At 49.8% G+C, this 13647-nt stretch overlaps 1 protein-coding gene across 3 annotated transcripts in view; it reads right to left on the bottom strand.

The window, feature by feature from the left end:
* Positions 1-1426: 1426 nt before the first annotated feature.
* Wasf2 (WASP family member 2) overlaps positions 1427-13647 on the bottom strand; it is a 68062-nt gene continuing 55841 nt past the window's right edge. For all 3 annotated transcript variants that reach the window (XM_028759726.1, XM_028759728.1, XM_028759727.1), the window contains exons 5-9: positions 11885-12002; positions 10804-10934; positions 8256-8411; positions 6379-6887; positions 1427-5466 (exon numbers count right to left, since the gene is read on the bottom strand). In XM_028759726.1, coding sequence (XP_028615559.1) covers positions 5309-5466; positions 6379-6887; positions 8256-8411; positions 10804-10934; positions 11885-12002 — 1072 coding nt within the window. In that variant the 3' untranslated portion in view covers positions 1427-5308. The remainder of the gene's footprint in view (positions 5467-6378; positions 6888-8255; positions 8412-10803; positions 10935-11884; positions 12003-13647) is intronic.

Here is a 13647-nt window from a genome sequence, read left to right as displayed (position 1 = left end):
CTTGTGTCCTTGTTTTGCATAAGAGCAGAGCTCTGTACACAATGTGTGAGCGTGTTTTCTGGGCCTGGACTGCATGCTACTTACGGACAAATGTGTAAGTGAACCTGTACATGTGTGAATAGGGCAGGGTGTACCTGCATGGAGCCCATACATAGGGAACCCGTGTTGTCAAGGGCACAAGGTCCTTCTGCTCCAAAGGTCAAAGACGACTGGGGCTTCAGTCAAGCTTGCTTGACTTCAAAGAACAAAAATAACCCTAACCTGTTATTGCACCTGTAAAACTGAGCACTGGTGGGGTAGGTGAGGCAGATAAGAGCCTGAGACACTGGCAGTCCTCAACCTGCTGCGGGATAGACTGGTAAGCAGTGTAAATGGCGTAGCAGGCAGGGTTAGGCAACTCAGTGTACCTCTCTTGTCAAACAGGGGACTCGCACAATTAGCATCTGCTGCCTATAGCAGGTAGTGGGCCCTCCGTAAATGTCCATTTCCCCTAGTTCCAGGAGGTGAAGCAACTTGCACAGGGTCAGGGTTTCTGAGTGGCAGCAGTGGAGCCAGCATCCAGGCACAGGCCTCGTTTCCCAGAACCACATTCCTTCCCTCCCCTTGCTCCAAGGGCGGCTCCGACACCATTTTGTCTTCTGCCAGGGCGGGCGTCTGGCTGCCTGTCAGTCACCAGCTCCTGCGGCCAAGTGCTGACTAAACACAGGCCATGCGGGAGGGAAGCGAGGGGCTCTGTGCCCCCTCCCCGGCACCCCACCTCCAGCGATGAGCTCAGAGCGGCTGGCGCAGCACTTGCTGACAATTCAAAACTTCTGCCCCCTCTCCCGGGATGCCCGTGGGTGATTCTGTGAACAGCATGCGTGGTGACCCACGGCGCTCCGGACCCTGCTCCCTGTCGTCTCCCCGGGGCCACCCCACTGTGTCTGCTGGGCCCGGATCTGGGTGTCTGCTCATAAATTACCCCCGGGGACAGTAACCCACAGCAGCTGTGCTCCAAACAACCGTTGCTTCCTGGGTAGGTCATTTTGGGGAGTCAGAATGCAAACCCAGCTCCCTCGGTCTTCCTCAGGCAGGCAAGAAATGGGGCTTGGAGCAGCCTAAAACCTTTTTATCGGATTCCATTGTAAACCGTTCTATTTAAGGTAAGTTGCTTGGGTCTGTGAGGCAGACAAGATGCCGGCCAGATGTTGGGAGGCAGCATCAGCATTCAGTGTGCGCCTCTTCTGCCTGGTACAAGGAGCTGTGGGCAGCCAGCTCTAGGGCTGTCCTCAAAGAAGAGGACCTGTGCCTACAAACTAGCCAGAGGCCTCCTGACTTTGAAGCCCACCCATGCTGGACAACTTACAGAGCTCCTTCACCCACCTGTGGCCCTCAGAGCTGCTTCTTATGATCCCATCTCCCATGAAACACACACAGACACCGAAAGTGACTGGGTGACTACAAAGACTTTATCAAATTATTGAAAAGGTTGGCATTTAAAGTATTCATGCGCATACACAAGTTACAGGAAACCTTCAGGTTACTGGAGTACAAATATGGTACACACAATAAGCCTGGCAGTGATGCAAATGAAACCAGACTTGAAACAAAAATATTGGATGTCCTAGCCAGGCATGGCTGAGGCAGGGGGTCAGGAGTTCAAGGCCATCTTCAGCCACATAGTAAGGTCAAGACCGGCAACAGCCTACCTGAAACCCTATCTTAAAAAAAAAATTGTGGATGTTCTTTTACCTGTATGACGGGCAGAAGGGGGTGGCTTCGTCCCACTGCTCAGATCCCCCCTCAACCTTTGCGAGAAAAGGGTCCATTTTTTAGACAGTATTCCCACTATGTATTAGCTCATAGAAGTCTTGACATGGGCAACACCAAGAACTTATTGGAATATGTCCTTATAAATATATATGAGAGAAAACAAGGCACTTTGGGAACATGATAGCTTCCTCTCCTATGTGTGCATCATCTAGGCAGAAAGTAAAGATCAGTTAGTTTCTCAAGTCAATTAACTGAATAAAGTTAACACAGGAGCAGAATTGTTCTCAGTCTTCACTGAGGCCCTACTAAAGTGAACGAGGCAGGAAGCACAGGAGAAGCGCATCTCTGTGTAACACCTGGTCCCAGGTCGGATGGGCACCAGCCAAGCTCAAAGCTTAATTCCCCCTCCCCCAAAGGCTGACACATCTCCTGAGTTGGAGCGCCTGGCCCTGGCAGTGCTTCCTTCCCCAGGCCCCGAGGTCAAGTAAGGGCTGCAGCAGGAGGCAGTCCTAGTGCAGAGCAGGGACACGGTGGGAATGCTTAAGCAGGGTCACCAAAGCCACAGAGACCTCAATCTGTCCAAGCTGGCGCTAGAGAGTCAGTGGATCGGCGCCACGGGAAGAGACTTCACATTAGCCCTGACAGCACCGCCTCAGCTCTGCGGTGACATTGGCCAGGGTCGTTTCTGAGGGCGCTCAAGCTTCCACAGGAGGCAAGCCGGAGCCTGGGCCAGCTGCTCTGAGCCTCCAAGGGATCCCCCCCCACCCCCTCCCCTGGAATGAAATCATCTCACAGCCAAGGCAAAGCTACAAGTCACTTCTGACACTACCAACTGCAAGCTGGGCCCCTGGGCTGCAGGAACGGGGGCAGGCCCCCTGGGCTGGGCAGGGAAAGGAGGTGGCTCTGGCTTCAGCACTTAAGAGTCCTCATGGGCCACTGCTTTATGCTCTTCCCAGCAGCCTCAGCCCAGTTTAAACAGTCACTAAACTTTGTATTCTACACTCACAAGATTCCACAGACACACCCACCTACACCGGGTCCTTTATTATTTTAAAGGGCTCTGAGTTTAAAGAAGCATGTTTAAAAAAACAAATTTTTTTTTGGGGGGGGTACACATGCCTAAGTAGAGTCTGGAGGACCTCTCAGCTGCCTGGGTAACCAGCCCCCCACACTGAGGAGGCTCTGTAAGGCTGGGCTACAAAGCACAGAGCTGGGCTGCATGGATTTTAATGAGAGCGTCAGGCAGAGCTGTGCTGTTGCTCTCCGGGACTTGCAGATCATTACCAAACCAGCTGTAGGATGAGAGCACAGCACATCCAAACCCTAGGAGGTCACTGAGCTAATGATCTAATCCTACCTTCCGCAGACAGGGCCCCTCCCCATCTCCTCCCGCCCCCAGTCTTTCCTGGTGGACTCTGTCCATTCCAGAAGCCAGGCCAATACCGCCCCTTCAAGGTCGGAACAGAACCACAGTGAGCTGCTCTGGCTCCCTTTTATCGGAGAGCAGGAGGGGAGTAATTTAGTAAAAACCATTAGGCCCAAACCCTGGCCTGGCCAGGCCCCAGGACTTCTATTTGGAAGGACCACTGCCCTCCCCTGCCTCTCCAGCCCCCCGCTGGGCTGCAGCCAGGGTACCATCAAGTCATTTTAAGGTTCTAATGAAAGCACCTTCAGCTTCTAAGGCACAGGGTGGGAAACACGCACAGCATGGAGTTGAGTGCCAAACCCTGTGCCAGGCACTGGATTTGGGGGGTGGGGGAACACGGACACATGGAGACACATAGCACTCTGGAGTAGCCACAGCAGGAGGGCCTGCTGGCACCTGCTTGTTTAGTCCCTACCTCTGAGTTCAAGAAAGGAGGCAGAGGGGAGGGACTCAGCAAGTGCAGGCGACAGAGCCATGATTGCACTCTCCTCAAGCCGGAGGGGTTTATGAGGGCTTTGGCAATTACTACAACCATTTGCTGTGCTGGGTAGAGACAGATCCTGTTTCTCTTTGTTTCAGGCTCTGAAGCCAGAGAAGCTGATTTCAGCACAAGAGGCCACACAATAGTTGGGGCAGTAGAGAAGAAACCTTGCTGCTGGCCAGAGTTGCTCAGTTTTCCTGACTAATAGCACCCGTGTATTAGTTCTGGGAAGGGAGGTAAAGGGGGTCAGCATCACCATGCACAGCAAGGTGGAGGCAGGAAGAAGAACCCGTGTCCTTCTGCCTCTCAGCCTTCTCCATGGCTGCCAGGCCCCCCCAGGCAGGTACCTGCTGTGGCTGCCAGCCCAAGGGACTGAAGTTTCTACAGCTGGCACAACCTATGCTCAAATTGAGGAGACAAAAGGGGGAGGGAGCTGCAGTGAACTGCAAAGGCACCTGCCAAGGCTGGCTGCCCCACTGCTCCTCGGCTCTGCTCCCCCAGCACAGCTCCCATGCCACATGACTGGCTGGAGACAGACAGGGGAAATAAACGGTTACAAGAGAGGCTGCCACAGGCTGTGAGCCCTCCAAACGCAACCCCTGCATTTGAGAGCTCTGGAGTAGACAGAGCCAGGCTGTTCTGCCCAGACTCCAGCAGGTGCTCGTTATTTGGTCCCAGGAAACACAGGTGACTTGGAAACAGGAAGCCTGGGCTCTTGTTCTATCACTATCTGTGTGACCTTGAGAGAGTCACTCCTCATCTTGGCCTCAGCATTCTGAGCTGGCAGGACCCAAGGTGTTCCATTCTCTTCCAGTTCTGTGGTGCCACACCTTCAAGTTTTGCTCCTGACAGTCAGCAGAGGCCCAGGTCCCTGTGTGTCAGGGCTAATTTGGTCATGAGTATTAGAGGTTAAAACTGGGCTGTGCAGTCTTAAGGCACCTGGGGTGAAGAGGGCATTCAGAGGACACCCAAACACCATACTCTCCAAGAGGGAGCATGGGAGGAAGGCCACAGCCTCAGCCTTCTGAAGGGCATCACTTCTGGGCAGGAGTGAGATAGTCTTTAGAGGCCTGATGCCTTCTGGAACAAAGGCTGAACAGAAGCAGGCCTACCTGCTGCAGAAGGCTGAGTGTGGGCAGGGCTGTGACAGACGTCTGCTTGCCAGGGCACTTGGCCTGCTAATTTATAGTTTCAGGGCACAGAAAAGGGACCAGCTGCGTCAACACAGGCTGTACCCACTGCTGTAAGACCAGGAGGTGGACAACATTATTTGAAGTAGCTAAATTCAAGGGTTTTGAGGAAGGCCATGGGTTAAAACGGTTATCAGGGAAGGCACTATCTCCAGCTGAAACCCAAGCAAAGGGATCTGCTGTAGGGTTTTTCCTTCCTGTCAATATATAACAGTCACTTGAGGGGAAGATGGATCAGCTCAGCTACAGACCCCCAGGAGCCTACAGGCAGGAACAGGGGAAGAAGTACATGGGAATTTGCAGGAAGCACTCGGATAGATCTTTGGTTGTTCCAGAGAAGGCTTTGGCCCCTTGCAGTTTTTTGTCCTTCCTTTCTTCCCCCCATGAGACTGTTACAGTTTGTATCGGAGAAGGCAGGTGGGAGGAACAGAAAGAGGAATGTGGGCAACAGGCAGAAAGTTAATCCGACCAGTCGTCTTCATCAAATTCAGAGGAATCATCTTCCGAGTCACTGTACTCGACAGCAATCCGACGGGACAGGATGGTGGCCACATCATTGCCCACCACATCCCGCTTCTCCTGTTCCCGCTGCTCTTCAACCCTTCGCAGCTGAAAGCCTGGTAGGAGAGGGAGCAGGGTTAAGAAGCACAGTCTTAGTCCCACAATCCTTTGGGACTGAGCATGATCAGGACAGGATTATAAAGGACAGAGAAAGATGGACTCCTACAGAAGTGAGAAAAAAAGGAAAGGCTGGTCCTATGGCGTCAGCTTCTCTGGGTTGTGGGCATCTCTGAAAGGAAGCCCAGTGTTCTTCCTGGCTGTGGGCATTGAGGCTTCTGAAGGTAGAGTACCAGTATACCTGGTCAGGCAAGCGCTCAGACTGCTCAGTCCTAGCTACAGTGGGGCTCAGAGGATTACCAACAGAACAAACCACACCTAGCCCTTGGGAACCAAATCTGACCCCAATGAGTAACAGAAGAGGGGGAGGAGGGAGGGAGGTGAGGAGGGAAAGAGGGGGGAAAAGGAAGGAGGGGGAGAGAGAGAGAAAGAGAGAGAGGAGGAGAAAGAGGGAAGGAGAGAGAGAGAGAGAAGGTAGGAGGGAAGTTGATGCTTGGGAGAGGAGAAGGGAAGGAGAATAAAGAAAGAAAAAGCTAAGAAGAAACAGGAAGCAGGCGGGGAGAGATGAGACAGCCGAGAGGGAGAACATAGACAGCTGCAACCGAGTCTGGCTGAAAAGTTGGCCGATGGGACAGTGACTCATTTTCATCTGGGGATCTTTTCCCAAATAAAAATATGTGCGTAAACACATATAACGTTATTTACTTCAAGGAATTCTAGGGTCTGAGCTTAAAAAATAATTCACGATCAACAAATATAGAAAGAACTCTGAATCCCAGTATCTTTAGGAAAGTCCCACCCTGAGCCAGAGGGTCTAACCTCTCAGCTGGGAAAGCTGCTGCCTTGAAAGGGTCAAGATCCTGCCGCACCATCCCAGCTAAGGGGGTGTCCTCAGACCACCACTGGATTACCTTGGCGGATGGCAGAAAGCAGGTCACTACGCGCATCACTCACGGCAGGCAACGAAGACTTGGGCTTGGTGGCATCAGAAAGAGGTGGTGGTGGTGCAGCAGGCTGGCCATCAGCACCACTGAAGGGGAGAGGCGGGGGCCCTGGAGGGGGAGGGGGAGGAGGAGGGGGAGGAGCACCTCCAGAGGGTTGGGACAAGGGAGGTGGTAGCATTGGGTAATCAGCTGCTGGTGGTGGGGGAGGTGGTGGAGGAGCAGCAAAATCTGGGTGAGGAGGGAAAGATGGAGGTGACGGTGGTGGAGGGGTCCCAGGAGACCCGAATCCTATAGATGGTAGTGGAGGTGGCACACTCATTGGAGGAGGAGGGGGAGGGGCAGGGGGAGGAGAAAAGCCAGGTTTGGGACCTGGTGGAGAGCTCAGAGGAGGAGCTGGGGGTGGATGGCTAGGGCTGACCATGCTGGTTCTTTTGGGTCCAGCCAGGACAGATCCTCTTTGGATGTCTGCAGGGTAGCTGAAAGGCCAAAGACACAAGAATCACCAGCATAGTCACGGTGCCAGCCCCCGCCCAGAGACAGGCTCATCTGTAAGCTCAGGCCCTTCTTAGCTGACTCCCATTTCGCTCTGCCTCAGACAGGGAAATGGTCCAAACAGATGACCAAGGGGATGAGCAGCGCTGTGGGGAAGGGGCCGTCCAGCAGAAGGGGAGCACAACTGCAGACTGACAGAGACTGCACCCTGGCAGGAAGCCTGGCAGAGACAGCAGTTCAGGTCCCTTTGAATCTTTTCAGGAGATGGCTCCTTCCTGAACCCTCCTGGAGAGTCTCCCATGGGTGGCTGTCAGTTTAAACCTCTAGCTAGACCTAAATACATATAAGAAAGAGCTAGAATAAAAATTCAAGTCCTCTTCATCCACTGGGCTCTGTTTCTTACTCTACGAATGCTACTGAATTTGGTGGGGGCAGATGTCCATTTGGAGTTGGAGATAGGACCTTATTATGTAGTCCAGGCTGTCCTAGAACACATGACAATCTCCTGCCTTAGCCTCCCAAGTGTTAAAATTATGGGCTTGAAAGTCACATGCCCAGCTTTGTCTGTCTGCTTGAGACAGGGTCTCACTATGTAGTTCTGTCTGGCCTCACAGAAATTGGCCTGCCTCTGCCTCCTGAGTGCTGAGATTAAAGGTGTGCGCCACTACTCTCAACTCCTGGCTAACTCTTGACCCAGGTTTGAAAGAGGATGAAGGCTTACTTCAGGGATCAGATCTGTGAGGCTCCAGCTTCAAGGTCTCAGGTTACAGGTGAAGAGGAGAGGTTTTCTTGTGTCCCCTTGCACCTGCCCTGCACTGAGAGCTACTGCACCTTACTACTTGGAAGTGCTGGCTCAAGCCTTTAATCCCATGCACACCCAGGACAGACTGGAAACCACACAGTCTCTATTTCCCCTTTCCCTTGGTGTGCTCTCCCTCACTCACCCACCCTCACCTCCTGCCACTATGTAGTCCTAATGGCCCAGCACTTACTATGTAGTCCAGGCTGGCCTTAAATTTCTTATCCTCCTGCCACCCGGTGCTGAGATGACTTGTATGGTTGGCCACCACACTTAACTCATGCTTTAGGGTAAACTGAGTGGAGAAGTGAGCCGAGGCAGCTGATTACAGGGTCTCCCCATTCCCTGTACCCCCCACTCCTCGCCTCTTTATGAAAGTTGATGTGCACCTAATACGGGGTAACAACCATTCTGCCAATACTTCATAAATGGTATTCCTATCTGCACACTCTGGTCTGAAGTCACTTTAGTGGTCCTGACCTAGATTTTAAATCTTACTTTGGTCTTGACTGTTTTACTACCCAGGATGCATGGAAGAGGTTCTACCATTTACCTGAATTCTGCTGGCGGGGGAGGCAAGTTGTCTTCAGAGAAGGAAGGGGAAGGTGAGGAGGCAGAGTCTGACTGTGGAGGTGGTGGGTAGCTAGCCACATCCACATTTTCAACAGAGCCGATGCTGCCATTCTGGTACACCAAGGCAGATGAATACCTGGGAACACACCAATGTCAAAGTTGTCTTTTAAAGAATCTAGTTCCAGACAAAGCAGCAAACTGTGCTTAACCATACAGAGCTTGAGCGCTCTCTTTTCTTATTAAAAGATACCATGTAAGCTGGGCGTTGGTGGCGCATGCCTTTAATCCCAGCACTTGGGAGGCAGAGGCAGGCAGATTTCTGAGTTCGAGAGTTCGAGGCTAGCCTGGTCTACAGAGTGAATTCCAGGACAGCCAGGGCTACACAGAGAAACCCTGTCTCAAAAAAACCAAGAAAAAAAAAAAAAAGAAAAAAAAAGGATACCATGTAAGTGCATTTGACACAAGGATTTTTAGGGTGGAGCCAAATAAGGAGGTTTCCCATGTGTTTCCTGTTATAGCAAAATTATACTTTAGGCTAGGTGTGGTAGAATGTGGCTTTAGTCTCAGCACTGGGGAAGCAAAGACAGGTGATCTTTAGGACTTTGAGGCCATCTTAAGTTCCATGTCAGCCAGGGTCATAGAGTAAGATCTTGTTTATTTAAACGCTCTCCTAAATATTAGGTACAGATAAACCTGACTCCCCAAACCTTAAGGCAAAGAATGAAGCCAAACGCCACAGGTTAGTTACAGACACATGACTGGCAGCCTATTTCTGAGGTAGACAAGGCCCTGGAGTCTGGAGTGTTAAAGGCAAAAGAGGATTTGATTGCAGATGCAAGCCAAGGACGAGTGCAGGCTGCCATGAGGCAGTCTATATGATTTCGCTACCATGTCCTTTACCACATAAGCTGCTGCTTAAATGCTAGAAGCATTGCTTGATGCTAGAAGCCTGGCAGCGGTGGCAAACACCTTTAATCCCAGAACTCACGAGGCAAAAGCAGGGGATGGCTAAGATCAAGATCAGCTTGGTCTACAGAGTGAGTTCCAGGACAGCCAGGGCTACACAGAGAAACTGTCTTGAAAAACTGAAAGAAAGAGGGCGGGGGTGGGGGGAGCAGTGTTTTAGAGCTGGCTACATGGAAACCCATTCGTCAGCACATTAGGTGCCCCGGGTGAACACCAAAACTCCATACACGCATGAACACATAAAGCAGGAAGCCTCCATGCCAGCTTAAGTACACTGGGCGCCACCTAGCAAAGCTGGCCTGTTCTGCCTCCTCTTCCTCTCCCTTCAGCCACTGCTGGGCAGAGTTCATTGAACAGGTCCCAGGAACAGAATTGTGGGGACATAAATAAATCAGATGATACTCTAATATGAAAAGCCCTCAAACCTGGGCACATATCTTGGACAGCTCCACCCACAAGCGTGCTCATAGAGCCTAGCCACGCAGCCAATCCCAAACCTTCAGGAAAGTGAGAGATGGGGGTGGAGGGAGGCTAGTTCCTCAGCTTCACTACCCCAGCCTCAAAATCAAGCCATATACTTTTGACAGTTAGCATTTATGGCCTTAAGAGTCACTAATCCTATGCCATGTGCCTATCAGAACAGGATGGGACTGTGGAACAAAATGGCCCCTTACTGGGCAGTGAGGTCAATGAAGGCCCCTTTAGCACTGGTTTCTCTGTAGAAAGGTTCATTTCCACTGTCTTCCTTATGCTTATGAAACAAACCCCTGAATCCAGGATGGACAAGTGTCACATGTGTCAAGATTTCCATGGTAGTTACTCTAAAAGCAAGAGCTCGTCTGTCCCTTTTATCACTACTCAGCCCCCAGTATGGGCTGTGCATATCTGACAGCCAGGTGCAATGCATTCAGAGGAAAAGCCAGGGTGACTCTCACACCAGGAAGTCATGGTGACTTGGCTTTGAAGGTCACAGGGGTCAGACATCAGCATAAGCATCAAACCAAGCTTTAAAACCATTCTGCCTCTTTAAACCTCCAGCCTGAATTGGTATTGGGAAAACGGGTCAGGATGCCATCTCCCACTTTTCAGAGAGATGTATTTGCCTCCACTGTGGCCAAGCAACCTCTCCATACTGACTTTGAGGTCTGCATTCAGTCCTTTGGCTAGCCTCTCTCCCAAGACTGGCTGAGAATTTGTCTTGGTAACCTGCACGGCTTGCCTGCTCTGTCCCTCCTGTGCCCAGCTGAGCTCCTGAGTACAACCTTCATGTGTGCTCTGGAGGAAAGGGTTTTCAAGACCACATTTCTTTCTTTTCCAATCTTTCCTCCGAGACCTTTAGTAGACTGGTTTCTGGCAGAGTACTGTCATTAGAAACCATGGGTTGTTCCTTTCAGACAAGTCCAGTCACCTCATTTAAATTGTTGAGTCTCTTGACTTATTTAGAAAATTTAATCACCAGATTTTAAAAGTAATCAATTAATGGTATATTACCCTAAACCCTACTGCCAGATTTGGTCCTGAGGTTCTCAACCAGTCCAGAGGATGCTATAAGCATCACCTACCCAGAAGGTCCCAGCTTCTCCTTGGACTCTACGAATTCTTGACCCATTTTCATCTTCTCCCACTCTTCCTTTCGAGTCTTGATTTTACGTGGGTTCACATTCCCTCTATTTGGATTATCTTTCTTTTCTTTCTATAATGAAAAGGAACAGAAAAGCCTTTGTAAAACATTTTCCAAGGTGCTTCATTAAAATTCTACCCATCTTCATGGACACACACTCATGAGATGATTTGCCTAGACAACACATGATAACGGCAGAATTTACAGAACTACCAGGTCTGCAGTGACCTAGAGGCCGTCCAATTCAAACCACCTCCCTGGCGGAACAGTTGTTCAGTCTCACACAAGCACCTCTAACAGGAAGCCACAGCTATCTCTCTGGGTAATTGTTTCATATCTTTAAGCGACTCTAATTGTTAGAAAGTTAGTAAACAGTTATTTTTTATTTGCCAAGACACAGAAGTCAGTCAAGGGATGAAGACTGACAGCTCCAGAGATCTGGGGCAGATAGAGATAAACAGTTAAAAACAAAAACCAATGAAGGATTTTTCCGGCTCCTGCAGCTGCACTAGCCTCTGGCACTCTCTTGGGCCTGCTGACAGCCATGCTAATGGGATTGCTAGGTCAAAGCTAGCAGGTCGCACAGCACCAAGAGCCTAGGGAGAGAGAAGCATCACCACAAACCAGGCAGTCCTGGCCCCGCCCATCCAGTAGTGAAGGAATTAACCTGTTATAAATCAAAGATTGCAGAACCTCGTGCTTGTCTCTGAGAAATGAGCTGCAAGATGGGACCAGGCTAGCTGAGTGTCCAGCAGGGTCAGGTGCAGAATGCAAGAAAAATAACTGGTGAGTAGAAAAGTCCATTCTAAAGCTCAGCCCAAATATACTCAGTTGTTACACAGTGCCAGGGAGCATGCTTATTTTTGGTGTGAACACATTCTTTTGTTTTTTTTTTTGAAGATTTTTACCTGGCATCCGAGCAAGCAGTCACTTGGAATTACTTCACATAAGCCTGGCTTCCTTTTTCTCCCCCTCTACAACTGTGCCCACTGATGTGCAGAATAGAGGCCCCTTCCCCTCACCCTATGCTTTCTCTTCTCTTTCATGATATCCTTGGTGTCCTGCAGCATCTTCTCCTTCCAAAGATCAAAGAAGTACGAAGGGTTGGTGTAGAATTTGAGTGCCTCCTTTCCATCATCCCTGGGATAGAAATGAAGACAAGTAGCTGTCAGTAGAGAGATGAGCTCCCAACCAAATCCAATATCCCAAACACCAACCAGTTAGCAGTTCTTACAGTAAGGAGTCAGGACGCCATTCGAACTGACTGCATGTTTCTGCTCCCACACCAGATTCTCAATGGCCCTAACAGTGCTCCTCTACTCCTTACAAACCTCTGCCATACCTTCAGTTCCCAGGCAGGAATCTACATGGTCAGGCCAAGAACAGGGTAGATCAGTGGGAATTCTGATTATTTCTAATTACCTGCAGTCAGGACAAAGATACCTGGATACTGTCTATCTCTAAGGAGACTTCTTGCTGTTGGTTCCCCTTCCCTACTTATTCCCAAGGACTCTGTAGAAAGCACTGAGGTCTTTTCTACCAACCTGAAACCTGTACACTCGTGTGCTTGTATACAATTGCTCTTCTACACACAGATAAGGAACTAAGCACACTGCTACTTCTTGTTCCCTTGTAGAGTAGTTCAGCATCCATAATTATTGCAAGGAGACCCACTGAGCACAAATGGCCAACTGTTTTAAAACCACAAGATCTACCAGGAGGCAGGGGCAGGTGGATCTGAGTTCAAAGCCAGCTTGGTCTACAGAGAAAAAGAGAGTTCTGGACAGCCAGGACTACACAGAGAAACCCTGTGTCAAACAACAAAAAACCCACAAGGTCTTAGTGGGTATGGCAATACACAGTACAGAGTGAGCTACTAAGTAATAACTGTTTGCATACTCCGTGGTCCTGACTAGAGTCTTCTACTTTGGTATGGGGAAGCTTCCACTGTTCAGAAAGTGTGTGCTTCAGGGTACAGGATTATTGTTATCTTCTGAAATAAAAGAGCCAGAATCCAAAAGGCAAAGAGAGAAGCATCAGATGTTCAAGGCCAGCCCACACTATGTAGAGAGAATGTATCACAAAGAGAACTACACACAAAACATCTAAAAGGCTGGTCTGAAGACAGCCTGGTATGTATACAAGTTCTAGGTCACCCAGGACTATATAGACAGACCCAATCTTTAAAAAAAAAAAAAAAAAAAGAGCAGGGTGGTGGTGGCTCACGCCTTTAATCCCAGCACTTGGGAGGCAGAGGCAGGCGGATTTCTGAGTTTGAGGCCAGCCTGGTCTACAGAGTGAGTTCCAGGACAGCCAGGGCTATACAGAGAAACCTTGTCTCGAAAAACAAAAAACAAAACAAAACAAAAAACAAAACAAAACAAAAAAAAACCCCTCAAATCAACCAACCAAAACATCTGAAAGACAATTCAAAACACGAGGGTACTTCTAGATCAACATTAATAGTTCCTTTTTAAAAATGCTTTAGATTTATTTTGTTTTCATTTAATATACGTGTATGTGTGTGTCTCTGTGCTGTGCACATATGTATGTGGGTGCCTATGAAGGCCAGAAGGGGGCGTAAGAGCACCTGAAGCTAGAGTTACTGACAGTTGTGAGTTGTCTGCTCTAAGTGCTAGGGACTGAATCTGCAAGAGCAGCAAATGTTCTTGAGCATTGAACTTTCTCTCCAAGCCCCGACAGTAACAATTTTTATATTAACTATATCTTGCTCTGAGTTAGAGACACCACTGCTTGTTTCTGTTAGGCTAACTCCAGATAACAG

The sequence above is a fragment of the Grammomys surdaster genome, unplaced genomic scaffold, assembly GCF_004785775.1.
Source record: "Grammomys surdaster isolate TR1022 unplaced genomic scaffold, NIH_TR_1.0 126313, whole genome shotgun sequence".
Classification (NCBI taxonomy): Eukaryota; Metazoa; Chordata; class Mammalia; order Rodentia; family Muridae; genus Grammomys; species Grammomys surdaster.
The sequence above is the reverse complement of the archived record's forward strand: the minus strand, read 5'-3'. Positions and strand labels throughout refer to the sequence as shown.